General features: G+C 43.0%; 1 protein-coding gene across 1 annotated transcript in view; it reads left to right on the plus strand.

Annotated features, from left to right (window-relative positions):
• ASS1 (argininosuccinate synthase 1) overlaps nucleotides 1-13,817 on the plus strand; it is an 81,816-nt gene that overhangs the window by 12,704 nt on the left and 55,295 nt on the right. The window contains exons 5-6 of the mRNA XM_089537026.1: nucleotides 199-255; nucleotides 5,449-5,523. Coding sequence (XP_089393152.1) covers nucleotides 199-255; nucleotides 5,449-5,523 — 132 coding nt within the window. The remainder of the gene's footprint in view (nucleotides 1-198; nucleotides 256-5,448; nucleotides 5,524-13,817) is intronic.

A 13,817-nucleotide genomic window follows, 5' to 3' on the forward strand; every position in this document is an offset into this window, starting at 1 on the left:
AAAAAGGAGCTGCAAAAAGGAAAAGCCGGATCAGGGCCGTGGCATGTGGTTGCCGCAGCCCCGAACCAGTGCACCTGAAGGTGGTTGCAGCCCCTAAGAGTCACTTTGGATCATTGTAACAACCTGGATTTAATTTGGAGCATTTAGATAGTCTTTGGACTAATTTTCTTCTTCTCTTTCTCTCTTTTTTTCCTTTAGGGTAATGACCAGATTCGGTTCGAGCTCACCTATTATGCCCTCTGTCCCCAGATTGAGGTAAGGACGTCGGTGAAGAACATTTGCACAACCACTTCTCACTAGGGCTGCCTCTTTTCACAACACAAACACTTAGTTGTTGCATGCCTACAGATGGTTGATAATCCCAAGGTGAACCTATCAGAGAGTTTTCCTGGCAAAATTTATTCAGAGGGATTTTGCCATTGTTTTCTTCTGAAGCGAAGAGAGGGTGACTTGCCCAAGATCACCCTGTGAGTTTTCATGTCTAAGTAGAAATTTGAATCCCGATCTCTAGGAATCCCAATCCAACACTCAAATCACTACACCAAAATGGTTTTCAATTGGTATTGGCTTTCAAGTGGACTTTGACTTATGGTGATGTTGAGAGATAAGAACATAATGTTGGACAGAGCTATGGGATAAAGTGTCCTGTCCTTTCCTGTCCTGTCCTGTTCCCCTGAAGCCAGTGGGTCTCCAACTTTTGGTTAGAATCATAGAATCATAGAGCTAGGAGAGACCCCAAGGGCTATCCAGTCAAACCCCAATCTCCCATGGAGGAATACTCAATCAAAGCACCCTTGACAGATGGCCATCCAGTCTTTGCTTAAAAACCTTCAAAGAAGGAGACTCCACCACATTCTGACGGAGTGTGTTCCACTGTCCTCCCTTTGTTTTGGGGTTCAGATCCCAGAAACCCCAGCCAACTTGGCCAACAGTCAGAATTTATGGATGCTGAAGTCCAAAACATTTGAAGGACCAAAGGTTGGAAACTACTACCCTAAGCCATCTTGCTGCCCTCAGAGGGATGCTGTGTCATCAACAGGATCATACCATCATTGAATCCTAGATTTGGAAGGCACTCCATGGACCATTGAGTCTAACCCATGTTAACTGCAGGATTTCCAGCAAGTCTAGCCCCTCAGCCCCTGTACATGGAATGAAGGAACATCATCTTGTTGTTTGGCTTGAGTAGCATAATGTCTTGGGTGAATGGGAATGGAAATCTTATTTATGGCATTCGGAGCAAGGGGCAGTGTATGGTTCCCAGTTCAGAATTGTCCCAGGCCTTGGTTTTCTGAGCCAAAACCTTAGACCTGAATTATTCTGCAGTGCAGCGTTGTGGGAAAACCAACATGTTGGGTCTCCAGAATGAGCTGCTAATGACGGTTCTGCTGCCACCATTGCCATCTATGGGCCAGCAGGGAATGTTGTTGAAAGGGGGAAGAATCAGTAAACATTTTAAGTACTGAAACAAATGTCAACGGATGAATGAAATGGAAAACAAAGCTGTCAATAAGGGAAACAAACAGAGTTACAAATCATGTTTTTGGTTGTACACATCTATATGCAAAATTGATTCATTGGCTCGATCTGCATATGAGTAACATCATTTGTATGTATATGTATAATTTTTTAATATTTAAAAATATTTTAATATTTAATATAACTAGTTAAATATAATGGCTGGCATTCTGCTTGGGACATATATCTTTGTAAATGCCCTTGTTGTTATTGTGTGCCTTCTAGTAATTTCTGACTTATGGCAACCCTAAAGTGTTGGGATATCATGGGGTACCATGGGGTTTCCATGGCTGCACAGGGAATCTTGATCTCCAGAGTTGTAATCCAGTCCTTGAACATCTACACCAGTGGTCCCCAAACTCTGCTCTTTAAGGGATTTTGGATTTCAGCTCCCAGAATCCCAGACTATTGGCCAACATGGCTTAGGCTTCTGGGAGGTGAAACCCCAAATCTCTTAAAGGGCACAGTTTGGGGACCACTGCTATATACCATTCTTGCATTTAGGCTACAACATGTAAATGGCCTTATGTGTGTACAAAATTGAACTGAGTAGTTTCACAACATTCATATTTGTCTGGGGCTACTGTGACATTACAGTGTATGGGCACCTGTTGCACAATGGTGAAATAAGTGATGCTCCATGGCATGATGCACAGTGGGCACTAATGCACATTGAGGAGTGCCTGGACACTGACTAGGAAAAACGAGCATCACAGGAATGCTTGATGCTGATTGGTGCGTTTGTGCCAGTGCTTGGAAATTCATTTTTGCAATTCACTAACAGGATTTTAAAATCCAAGAGATAGATGTGTTAGTCTGTAGAATCAGTATGGAGAGAGATCTGGTAGCACCTTTGAGACTAACTAAAGAAAAAAGTTGGCAGCATGAGCTTTCATAGACTAAAGTCTACTTCCTCAGATGCACAGTACACTACCTAAGATGCTACAAGATCTCTCTAGTAACAGGGTTTTGTTGCATTTCTACAACATAGCTATAGTTTGTAAAGTGACCAAATGTGTAGACTATGACATAGGATCCCAGCTAATGTTTAATACAGGTTGAGTATTGCTTATCTGGAACTGTGAAACATGAAATACTCCAAAATCCAAAACTTTTTGAGCTACAGCACAGGTAGCGTTGTGTGTACCTGTATTGTGTTTGCAAGGCTGGAGAGAGATACAGGGATCTATGAAATACTCCTTCTGTCATTTTACAGATTTTTAAAAATGTCTCATTGTATATGAAAATGCAGGCATTCCATAATCCATTTTTGAGTAATGAGGGTTAATGAAGTTAAACCCCAATCTTATTATTAAGACTGAAGTTATTATATTGGTGTATGGCATAATCGTTTTAGTTTCTGTTGAAAGTTACTGTTAAAGGGCCTTTTAAAGAAACATTTTCACAGAAGATTTTGAAGTCTTATGCCGCCGTTCTCTTATTACTTTGAAAGGCTCTCTGAAAAAAATCAGTGTAAAGCAATAGAAGAACAAAGAGGAACAACAAAGGCTGCGACAGGTTGTTTTTCCAATTCTGCAATGAGCCACAGCAATGGGTTATTCACAAAATACTGTACCAGCTGGAACAAACTAACTATTGAGTTACTTATTTATATCCAGCCTTTCTTCCAATATGGGACCCAAGGTAGCTTTTAAAAAGCATTTTCCCAAGCATTGCTGGAGATCCTAAACATACCTCATACTCTTAAGAAAGGAGCAAGCAACTGAGAAAAACCGGGGGACTGCATTAGCCCTTCCAAGAGGCATTGGAGGGCTGCACCACCCCATTGCACCTGCCCCACAAAAATAAAAATATACCAATATAAAAAGCCTAAATGGCTGAAGGAGGGAAACACAGCAAAATTGGACACCAAGCCTCCCGAGGGAAACAAAAATGCCCCCCGGTGGGCCAAATCTTCCCATTCCTGTTGTAAGAGGAGAATTTTGTGGCCAGTGGGGTACCTATAGCTGATCACCTGTTTGCCCCAACTCTGCCCCCATGCCAGCATGATGCTGCATGCCCTACCACACGACAAGTAGCATCACGGCACTCCTCTGGCACTGTGTCCAGATGATGCAGCGCCAAAGGAATGCCGAAAAGCTATGGCACCGATGGCTATGGCGCCCTTTCAGTAGTGCAAAAAGGAGCCATTTTTTGCGGCTCCTTTTTGCACCATGGAAAAGCCAGATTAGGGCTGCGGCGTGTAGTTGTTTTGGCATTGAACCAATGAAGACAGAGGTGGCTGCAGACCACCCCTTAGAGGTGTTCTGTTCAGCCCCTTGGGCACTCAGCACTCAGCAATGGATTCAAGCTATAGGGCAGTGATGGAGAACCTATGGCATGCGTGCCAGAGGTGGCACTCAGAGCCCTCTCTGTGGGCACACATGCTGAGATTCCACTTAAATGTTAGGAAGAACTTCCTGACAATAGGAGCTGTTTGACAGTGGAAGATGCTGCATCAAAGAGTGGTAGAGTCTCCTTCTTTGGAGGTTTTTAAACAGAGGCTGGAGGGCTATCTTTCAGGAGTGCTTTGAGTGCATGTTGCTTCATAGAAGGGGGTTGAACTGGATGGCCCTTGGAGTCTCTTCCAACTCTAGAATTCTGTGATTCCTTTGAAGCAGAGAGAGTGTTATGTGCCCAGGGTCACTAAGTGGGTTTCCATGACTAATCAGGGATTTGAACCCTGGTCTCCAGTGTCATAGTTAAACCACTAGACCATGCTGGAATGATAGAAGATTAATCAGGCCTCTGCCTTATATATCAGGACAGTCGGAGGGGATGAGAATCACTCCAGGTTCCACATCCATTTATTTGTTTTCTTCTAAATATGAAGCAAGGGCATGTTCTTTTCAAATATCTTTTGAAATGTTTGCTGTGTCAATTTGCAATTTTGTTAAAAAAAAGTTATTCTTTATCAACTGCTGCCTGGTTAATTTGGGCCGTATTTTAAAAATCTGTTAAAAGGTTAAGTGATCATAGTTTTTTGGGGGTATGTGGCCATGTTTATTTACTCTTCTAGAACATGGCCACATAGCCTGAAAAACCCACCAAAAACTGTGGATGCTGGCTGTGAAAGCCTGCGACTTAAGTGATAACATTTTCACTTGTTCTAACACAACACTTCATTGTTGATTCTATCTGGTTCATGAAATAGCTATTCCAGCCCTGATACCCTTCTGTGTGTTTCTTTATTAATTTCTGTACACCTCCCTCCTTTGTTAAAATCCTTCACAATCCTAGACTGCAGAACTCACCGTTGATTCTTCTAACCACATGATTAAATAGATCCCTAAAAAGCAAAACAAAAACTACTTAGCTAGAAGGCAGCCATTCCTGGCTTTTAGTAGGGTTCTTGGGTGTGATCTTTTAATTGTCCTGCTGTTTTCAGCCAAGCCATCCCAAGGGGAGAAGGTAAGGGGATACCCCTGCCTCCATCATTCCTTGCCCCAGGCAGGTTGTGGCGCTTGTTAAGTTACAGTGGCAGCTTGACAGTGTTTTGGATTACCTTTGTTTGTTGAGATGGACGTGGATACTTAATGCCCTGTGCTTCTGGCTATTGCAAAGCCTTTGAAACTTTCCTCACCTAATCCAGGGATTGATTCTGGTAGCGGATTGAGAAAAAAAGCAAGGTGGGGGAAGAGATATAACATCAAGGGGTCAAGTGGCCTCATTGGCACCCCTCAGATTCATAGAGGGGGGATACTCCACCACATTGCTTAATTTTGATGGTACGGCAACAATAAAAATGCATGGTGTAGTGGTTTGACTTTTGGACTAGGATTCTGGAGGGTTCAAACAGCATGGGAGGAGGTTGGTCTGGATGGCCTTTGTGACTTCTTCCAAATCTAGGATGCTAGGATTCTAACTCCAAGGGCTGTGGCTTCCTCAAACCCAACTCCCCATAACCAGTTATTTCTCACCCCTTTACAGATCATTGCACCATGGAGAATGCCGGAATTCTACACACGCTTTCGAGGACGGGGAGACTTGATGGAATATGCCAAGGTACACAAATCCTCATCTGCCATTCCCCCCTTGCTCTAAGGACGTTATCAGACAAGGGAAATTGGAAGTATAATCCAATGGCAATCCGAATGCAATCATGGGGTTTAATGTTATTGCGTGATGCAGTACCACATGCAATTTCGGGTGATGGGAAGTCAGTCTGAATGCAATCATAGGGTTTTACGTTATTGCGTGAGAGGTGATCACATGCAATTTCGGACAATGGCACGCTATTTTTGGGCAATGGGAAGTCAGTTTGAATGCAATTCGAATTCATGTAAATTCACTGAACTAGCGAATTCACATGAATGCGTTCTGGTCCCACTTTCTTTTCATTCGAAATTAAGAGAAATTCCTCCCGTGTGATAAACTCCACAGACTTCTGTGTGTATTTTAAAATCACAGGCTAATGAAGACCTGTCCTTCCTTTTGCAATTACAGGGCCAAATCTAGAGGTGAACAGGACTTGCTTCCCAATTGCTCCTCAGCAAATTTACTGATGTGGCTTTTATTGATTATGTATTTCTTTATTAAAATATTTATATCTGGCTCTTTATTTAGTGGCATACAGGAAAGCCAGTTTAAAGAAAATTTAAAATTGTATGAATAACTGAAATAATTTTTAAAGGCTAAAAAACCTATTTAAAGGTTAACAAGTTAAAAGACAGATTAAAAGAATTTAATTAAAACAGTTTAAAACAAAGGAAAGTGCATAGAAGAGTTGTAAAAAAAGTGTTTTGTAAAGAACATGAACAACCTTTATGTTGTTGTTGTTGTTGTTGTTGTTGTTGTTAACCACCCTTGACTTGATCTTGACCTATGGCGACCCTATGTATGAGACATCTCCAGGACTCCATGTAATCCACTACCCTGCTCAGTTCCTACAAACTCATCCTTGTGACCTCCTTAATAGAGTCCATCCATCTAGTATGCAGTCTTGCTCTCTTTCTGCTTCCCTCTACCTTTCCTAGCATTATTGTCTTTTCCATTGAGTCCTTCCTTCCCATGATGTGTCCAAAGTACGACAGCCTCTACATAATCATCTTGGCTTCCATGGAGATTTCCAGCTTGATCTGTTCTAGGACCCATTTGTTTCTCTTTTTGGCCATCCATGGTATCATCAGCACTCTCCTCTCCATCACCACACCTCAAATGAATTAATTTTCTTCCTATCTTCTTTCTGAACTTTCCAGCTCTCACATCCATCCACGATAATAAGGAATACAATGGGTTTTACTTAGCACTAAATAGCAGCAATATTGGTACCAATCAGGCCTCTGACATTTTCACTTTATTTATTTATTAAAACAATTCTAGCTCATCCTATATCAAAAGATCTCAGGCTGATGTGCAAATAAAATCAATGTACACAAATTAAAACAAGAAAAAATAATTTATTTGTAATAGATGAAAAATATATTAAATACGATTAGCAAGTAAAAAACAAGTTGGAAAGATTAAAACTGCATCAGTTAGTCCAAAACATGGCAGCAAGTTGGTCACTGGAAAAACCAGAAGTGACTACAAAACACCTATCTTAAAATCGCTGCAGCCTATAAAGACCAGGTTGACTGCTACTACCCAGAGGACCTTTTCTTCAGCCGCTCCCAGATTATGGAATGGCCTGCCGGAGGATATCCGTCATATGACCATCTTGGACAGCTTTAAAAAGGCTGTCAAGACGGATCTCTTCCAGCAGGTCTTTCCTCAATAGCAAACTTGGCAAATGCAGCCACTAAAATGAACTGAATCCACCATCCCTCTCAGCACTCTGCAGCCCCACTCATCCATCTCTGAATTGCTGCCCGGGTCTATCCCAGACGCAGCCTGTAAGCTGCTTCAGTGGCCATTTTTAGAAGTTGGAAGCTGTGTCCAGGACGGACCCAGGCAGTGATTCGGTGGCAATTTTTTTGCGATAACACTTGGCTGCCTCCCAAATCAGGACTGAATTCGGGAAAGGTAAACCGGGATTTTAATCCCATGCAATAGGGTCCACCGTGTGCCTCAAACACTGGTTTAGTTTGCGGATGACCTAGACATCCAAGAATGGCAATACTCCTTTCTTTTCTTTTTCCATCATGAATTTGATGTTTGGGTGGATATTGTTCAGACTGTTTGCATTGTTTGGGGTTTGGGCTGTGTCCTATAACTAGAGGACATCAGGGCAGCTCCGGTGTTAGAATAGTCTGGGCTGCCCCCTGCATATTCTGGCCCATTAGGCCTCAGGAAGACCAGGCTTTGAATTGCAGCCCAGCCATGGAACTCACTGAATATCCTTGGGCAAGTCATGCTCTATCAGCCTCAGAGGAAAGGCGATGGCAAACCCTCTCTGAGCAAAGCCTGACAGCCAGCGTGGTGTAGTGGTTTAAGTGTTGGATTAGCACTCTGGATATCAGGTTTTACATCCCCACTTGACCCTTTAAAAAGCCCTGGGTGGGCTTAGGTAAGCCATGCTCTCTCAGCCTCAGAGAACGGCAATGACAAACCTCCTCCAAATGTTCTTGCCAAGAAAATCCTGGCCTTAGGGTGTCCATACATTGGAGTTGATTTGAAGGCACATGTCAGCAACAAGCCGGGACAGCCCACCTGCTGTGTGGGTCGAGCCCACCTGGGGCAAGGACTCTGTTTCCGCCAGTGGGGCTGCCACAGGCGAAGGGTCTCACCCGAGGCTCTGGCTAGAATAGGCAAGGGGTGCACTGAAACCTGGAATCAAACCTGCGCAGCGTTGTATCAAATACTGAGCGTCCTGATCCTTTGAAAATTAGTGCAGATTGGAGGGTGTCACTAAGAGAGGGGGCTCAGAACTCCGCAGAGTGCTTTAAACCCTCCCTCTCCTCTTTGCAGCTGCAACATGTTATTTTGCTTCTTTCTTCACAGCGAACCTTTAATTTTCTAACCTTAAAGGGCACTTTGGATTTTAGCTTAGCACAATTGTGCGCAGTCTCGCCTCCTTGTTACTGTGGCAATTACAGCCGCCCCTGCGGGAGACTTCTGCTCTGATGTTGTTTTGGGTTTTTTGGGGAGGGGGGCTGAGGATTTTTTCCTCTCCACTTCTTCTTTATTTTTTTTTAAAAAAATGTCCCATAATTACCTAGATGTTAATTGTAATCTACTTTAAAGAGAGAGACGTGTCCCACCTCGGTGCCTTATGTGATAGACAATGTGAACGTGTTCGCTCTTTGCTTTTCTTCTCATATTTGCCCTCCCCCTTCTTTCCTCCTTCCCTTCCCTTCCTATATCTTTCTATCTTTTTCTTTTTTTGAAGAGCAAGTTACAATAAAACATATTAGAAGTTTTGCATCAGGTCCCTTCAAAGCGCACCGGGGGACCTTTCTTTTCCAGCGACTTTACGGAAATGCTTGACAACTGGGCTCAATCAATCAAAAAGAAAAGAGCAGTTCTGTGTATAAACCAGAAAATTGCTTGAGGTTCTCCCCCCATCGCACCCCTCCCTTCGACTTCTTTTAAATACAAATATATATAAAAAGCTGCCATTTAAAGGCCTGCTGGATAATACCAAGAAAGCGGTGGAGAGGCTGGGTTGGAAGCAATGGACTGTGTGGGGTGCTGAGAATTCAGAGGCTGCTGCCTCCCTTTCTATTTTCCTTTTTGAACATTCAAGAGCCCCAAACACTTGCATTTTCCAGGCATGTATTTTGCCATCTGTTATTCCTTCCTCCGAGGAGCATTTACAAGAGCCTCCCATATGTTGTCAAACAAATTGTCAAATAGACCCGTTCTTACGATTGCTCTGTGTACGTGTGTTTGTTTTTATTATTATTAATGTTATTATTCTATGGAAGGATGGAGTGTGCCTTTTCCTTATTCTTGTTATTATTCTGGAGGAAAAAAGGCCGCCGGGATAGGATGGGTTGGGGGGCCTCCTTAAAGCAATTAAATTGGAGTAAAGTAGTGCTTTAAGGACTTTTCAACCCATTGGCAGGGGTGGGGTGGGGGCTGGTTAATAGGGAAACAAATGGGTTTTTTGTGCGCGCATGTATTCATCGCCATCATAATATTGTTCTCAGATTCTAAAGTGCAGCTGAGAGGTTTACAGGGCCTGTCCTGACTGCGCTGCTGCTCGCACCCATTTGTTTTCTATAGCTTGAATAAAACAGATTTCCTGGAGGTTTCGTAGCACTTTGAGAAAGGGGACCTAGGGGGGAAGGGAGGTGAGCCACAAGGAGCCTCCAACGAGAATAAACCTGGAGCGCAAATGGCCAAGCATAATCAGGGGGACTGCAGGCTAAAAGGGCACAAAGGTTATGAAGGAGGAAGAACACACAAAACGACTATTTTAAAGCAGAGAAACCTTGGCATTTAAGTACTGAATTTTGCAAAGCACAAGTAAGCCTACAGAGAAGGGCAAGATCTCCTGCCAATGTTTCTGCACTTTGAACTCAGTTTGCAGCAATTGCGGTAAGCTGAGAATGAAGGAGGAGGTTGGAGGAGGAGAGAAATCGAAACACTGAAACATAGAATCCTGGAGTTGGAAGAGACCACAAGGGCCATCCAGTCCAACTCCCTTCCATGCAGGAACTCTCAGTCAAAGTACCCCCGACAGATGGACATCCAGCTTCTGTTTAAAAATCTCCAGAGTAGGAGACTGTGGCCCAGTACATACCTCCACATCAGGGCGGGCTGGAGATGTTCGGCTTCCCCGTGGAGGGATACCGCAGCAGTCAAACTGCACGGCATCCCTCCACCCCAAAAAGAACCCTGAAAAAAACAGGTTGTTTTTCTGATGCCGCGTGGATGTCATGAATGTGTCATCGGCGCACTTATGACGTAAGCGATGTGCAGCAACATCTGTATGGGGCGTGTCATCATGGTGGCACCCATGTGGGCAGAACGCCGCCACCGTCACATGCTAGGGTTCCAAAGCGTGCAGATACTGCACCCTCCGGAATCTTTGTATCGGCGGTGGCACGCTGCATTTGGCCTGTCTGACCCGGACCTCTACCACTCTCAGAGGGAGTGTGTTTCACTGCTGAACTGCTCTTACTGTCAGGAAGTTCCTCCTAATGTTTAGGTGGAATTGCTAAAGCTAGGGCATTAGCAGGGATTAATCCTTACCTGTCACTTTTTCAGCTGATTTTAAAATGCCCTGGACATTTTCCTCCTCCTCCTCCTTCTTTCTACCTTTGGAGTTTATCATATGGGAGGAATTTTTCTTAATTTCAAATGAAAAGAAAGTGGGGCCAGAATGCATTCACGTGAATTTGCTAGCTCAGCGAATTTACATGAATTCGAATTGCATTTGAACTGACTTCCCATTGCCCGAAAATAGCTCGCCATTGCCCAAAATTGTGTGTGGTAGTCTATCATGCAATAACGTGAAACCCCCTGATTGCGTTCGGACTGACTTCCCATTGCCCAAATTGCGTGTGGTAGTCTATCACGCAATAACGTTAAGACACATGATTGCATTCGGATTGCCATTGGATTATACTTCCAATTTCCCTTGTCTGATAAACTCCTTTGACTTCTCCTTACTTCAGTTGCTGAAAACTAAGTTTAAAATACAAGATGTTGACTCCTCAAGAGCAGAGGAGAGGAGAGGGCAGAATCTTGCCCTTCCCAGTAGGCTCAGGCAAAAGCAAACTGCTGCAGCTTCACCTAGATTGCCTCCTCTTCATCATTAATAACCTTTGCCATTTTGACTACTCTCTGAAGTTGCTTGGCCACACATGTCCCAGTTTTCATCTGTGAAATGCTGGAGGGTAAGAAACACTGAGTTGAGATTTTTCATGGGGTAAAACATATCCAGACAGTTTCATCTTTTAATATATCTTTCGACTCAGGAGAAAGCCGCCCCCTTTCCCTCTGCTGCCTAGTGTCCTCTTTCTGCCTTTCCTGTAGAGGAAGGGGAACCCACCAAATGTGCAGATGCCCACCCTCCACCAGCCATGAAAAGGAGGAAAGCCCACCCTTTCACACCCCAGCAGCCTCACTGCTCCATTAGCTTTCAAGGGCTTGTTAGTCAATTAAAGCTCCTCTTTGTTTATGCTGAATGGGCTACAATAAGAGGCGATAAGAGGCGTAAGCAGACCGTGGAAGCTAATTCCCCTTTATCACTGCAACCTACCCTCCCTGGGCCCACACCAAGCTCAGCAGATATAGTTATACAGAGATAGATATAGCCTATGAACACATCACAATACTTTATTCGTTTACAACAGGGGCTAAACAGCAACCCAGAACTCTTTATCAATATGTCTTTATCTGCGCATGCTACTGTGCTAGGGATGCACATTTTTGCTTACTTCATTTTCATACACAGGGGTGAATGATTTGAAATGTTTTCTTCCTGCTGGCATTAGAGACATACAAAGGTATTGCCCAGTTTTCAGTGGCTTTCCACACTTTTTGTTTATGTACGTCCAAATCTTTTTTTGCAACCCACCTGCCCCCAAATTCTACATTTTAGTCTTTTGCGTTATTGTTCTGTTTCCTGTGTGGAAATATGGCTTTGCGTGAAAAACAAACCTTTTGTGCAAATGAATTTTTCACTTAAAAATAGTCCCGAAATGCAGGAAAAAATGCATGGATGTTGATGATTTTCTCGGAAGGTTGTCTACATTGTTTATTAAGGGCGAGAAAATTTGTGAACATTTTTCTATTCCTATTTGGCTCACACTTTAAAACAGGGGTAGGCAACCTGCGGCCCGCGGGCCGGATGCGGCCCGGCGAGGCCTTGGGACCGGCCCCAGCCCGGTCCTGCCACCGATTGCAGCCGGGGCCTTTGGGGGGCAATTGTCTATAGAAGCCTCAGAAACATGCATTTATATTAACATTTTTTAAAAAATCAGCAAATTTTTTTGCGTGTCCTTCATTTTTTTTTAAAAAAAGTGTCTTCCATTTGAAAATTGTCCTACATTTGTCCTGGTTTATTTATATATTTATTTTTTTTAAAAATCATTTAATTATTTATTTTTTGGCTTCGGCCCCCCAGTTGTCTGAGGGACAGCAACCCGGCCCCCGGCTCAAAAAGATTGCCTACCCCTGCTTTAAAACTATAACTTAAAAAAAGGTTTATGTTAGTCAATGGGAAAAAAAGGAATATATTCCTTCTGGGGAAAAATAGGAAGACTGGATCTGTTAGGAAACAGCCTCCTTCAGCAGAGTTTAGCAGAAGTAGCATGCCTTAGTCTTCAGTACCTCCATTTACTGTTTTAAGTAAATATACGAACAGGCAGCACCAAGTTGCAAACTGAAGAACTTTACTAACTGCTTTTTGGAATGCATATACATTTAAAGTTCCTACAGCTTAATGAAAAGACTGGGTAAAAAAAGAGAGTTCCAGTGAGTTTAATACTTTAGCTCACCATCCTTAATCTGAGAACAAAGAAAGAGGAAAGGAAAAAGTAGATAGAAAAGGAGAGGTTTTTATATGATCATTACCCTAGAGACGTTTCTCAAATCATATGGTCAGGTTGCACAGATAGACTAAGCATTTATGACCTTGCATTGCAATAGTTGGAAAAGCAAGTGCAGGAACCTGAACTAAAGAACTCAGAATGAGGTTTTGGTCTAAAAACCCTCAAATCCAACAGTCAAGCCTTGCTGGATAGGTTATTCTGGTAGTTGTAGTCTAAAATATAATTTTCAAACCCCACCTTTAACACTTAACTTCAGTGTGGATCCCATTTTTAAGACACACCAAATCTGTGGTTCCCGTCTCCTACCTCTCCTAGTTGTTGTGTGCCTTGAGGTCAATTCTGATTTATGGTGACCCTAAGGCAAACCTATCATGGGGTTTTCTTGGCAAGTTTCTCCATCCTTTGAGGCCGAGAGAGTTTGACTTGCCCAAGGTTACCCAGTGGGATTACATGGTCGAGCCAGGATCCAAACCCTAGTCTCAAGAGTCATGTTTGACCGCTCAAACCACTATGCCACACTGGCTCTCTATATTTTTTCAATTGGTTTTAAGTTGCTTTATGTCATGAACAGAGGATAAAGCAGGATAGAAATAAATATAACAACAACCTAGCCCTAAAGAGAAATGCACCAGGTGGAGCTGTTTGCATGAATGTTCCAAACAGGGTGCTACAGCTAAAAAGCCCCCATCTTGAGTTATTACTGTCGGTCTTTCTTATACATGGATTTTTTATACATGGATTCAAGCATCCATGGTTTGAAGATGTTCAAAAAACATATACATTTCAAATATCAAACTTCGATTTTCCATTTTTTATAAGGGACACCATTTTGCTATGTCATTATATTTCATGGGACTTGAGCATCCACGGATTTTGTTATCCACGGGGGATCTTGGAACCAAACCCCAGCGT

The sequence above is a fragment of the Sceloporus occidentalis genome, unplaced genomic scaffold (assembly GCF_023333645.1).
Source record: "Sceloporus occidentalis isolate IW3139 unplaced genomic scaffold, rSceOcc1.0.p SCAF_8, whole genome shotgun sequence".
In the NCBI taxonomy this organism is placed as follows: domain Eukaryota; kingdom Metazoa; phylum Chordata; class Lepidosauria; order Squamata; family Phrynosomatidae; genus Sceloporus; species Sceloporus occidentalis.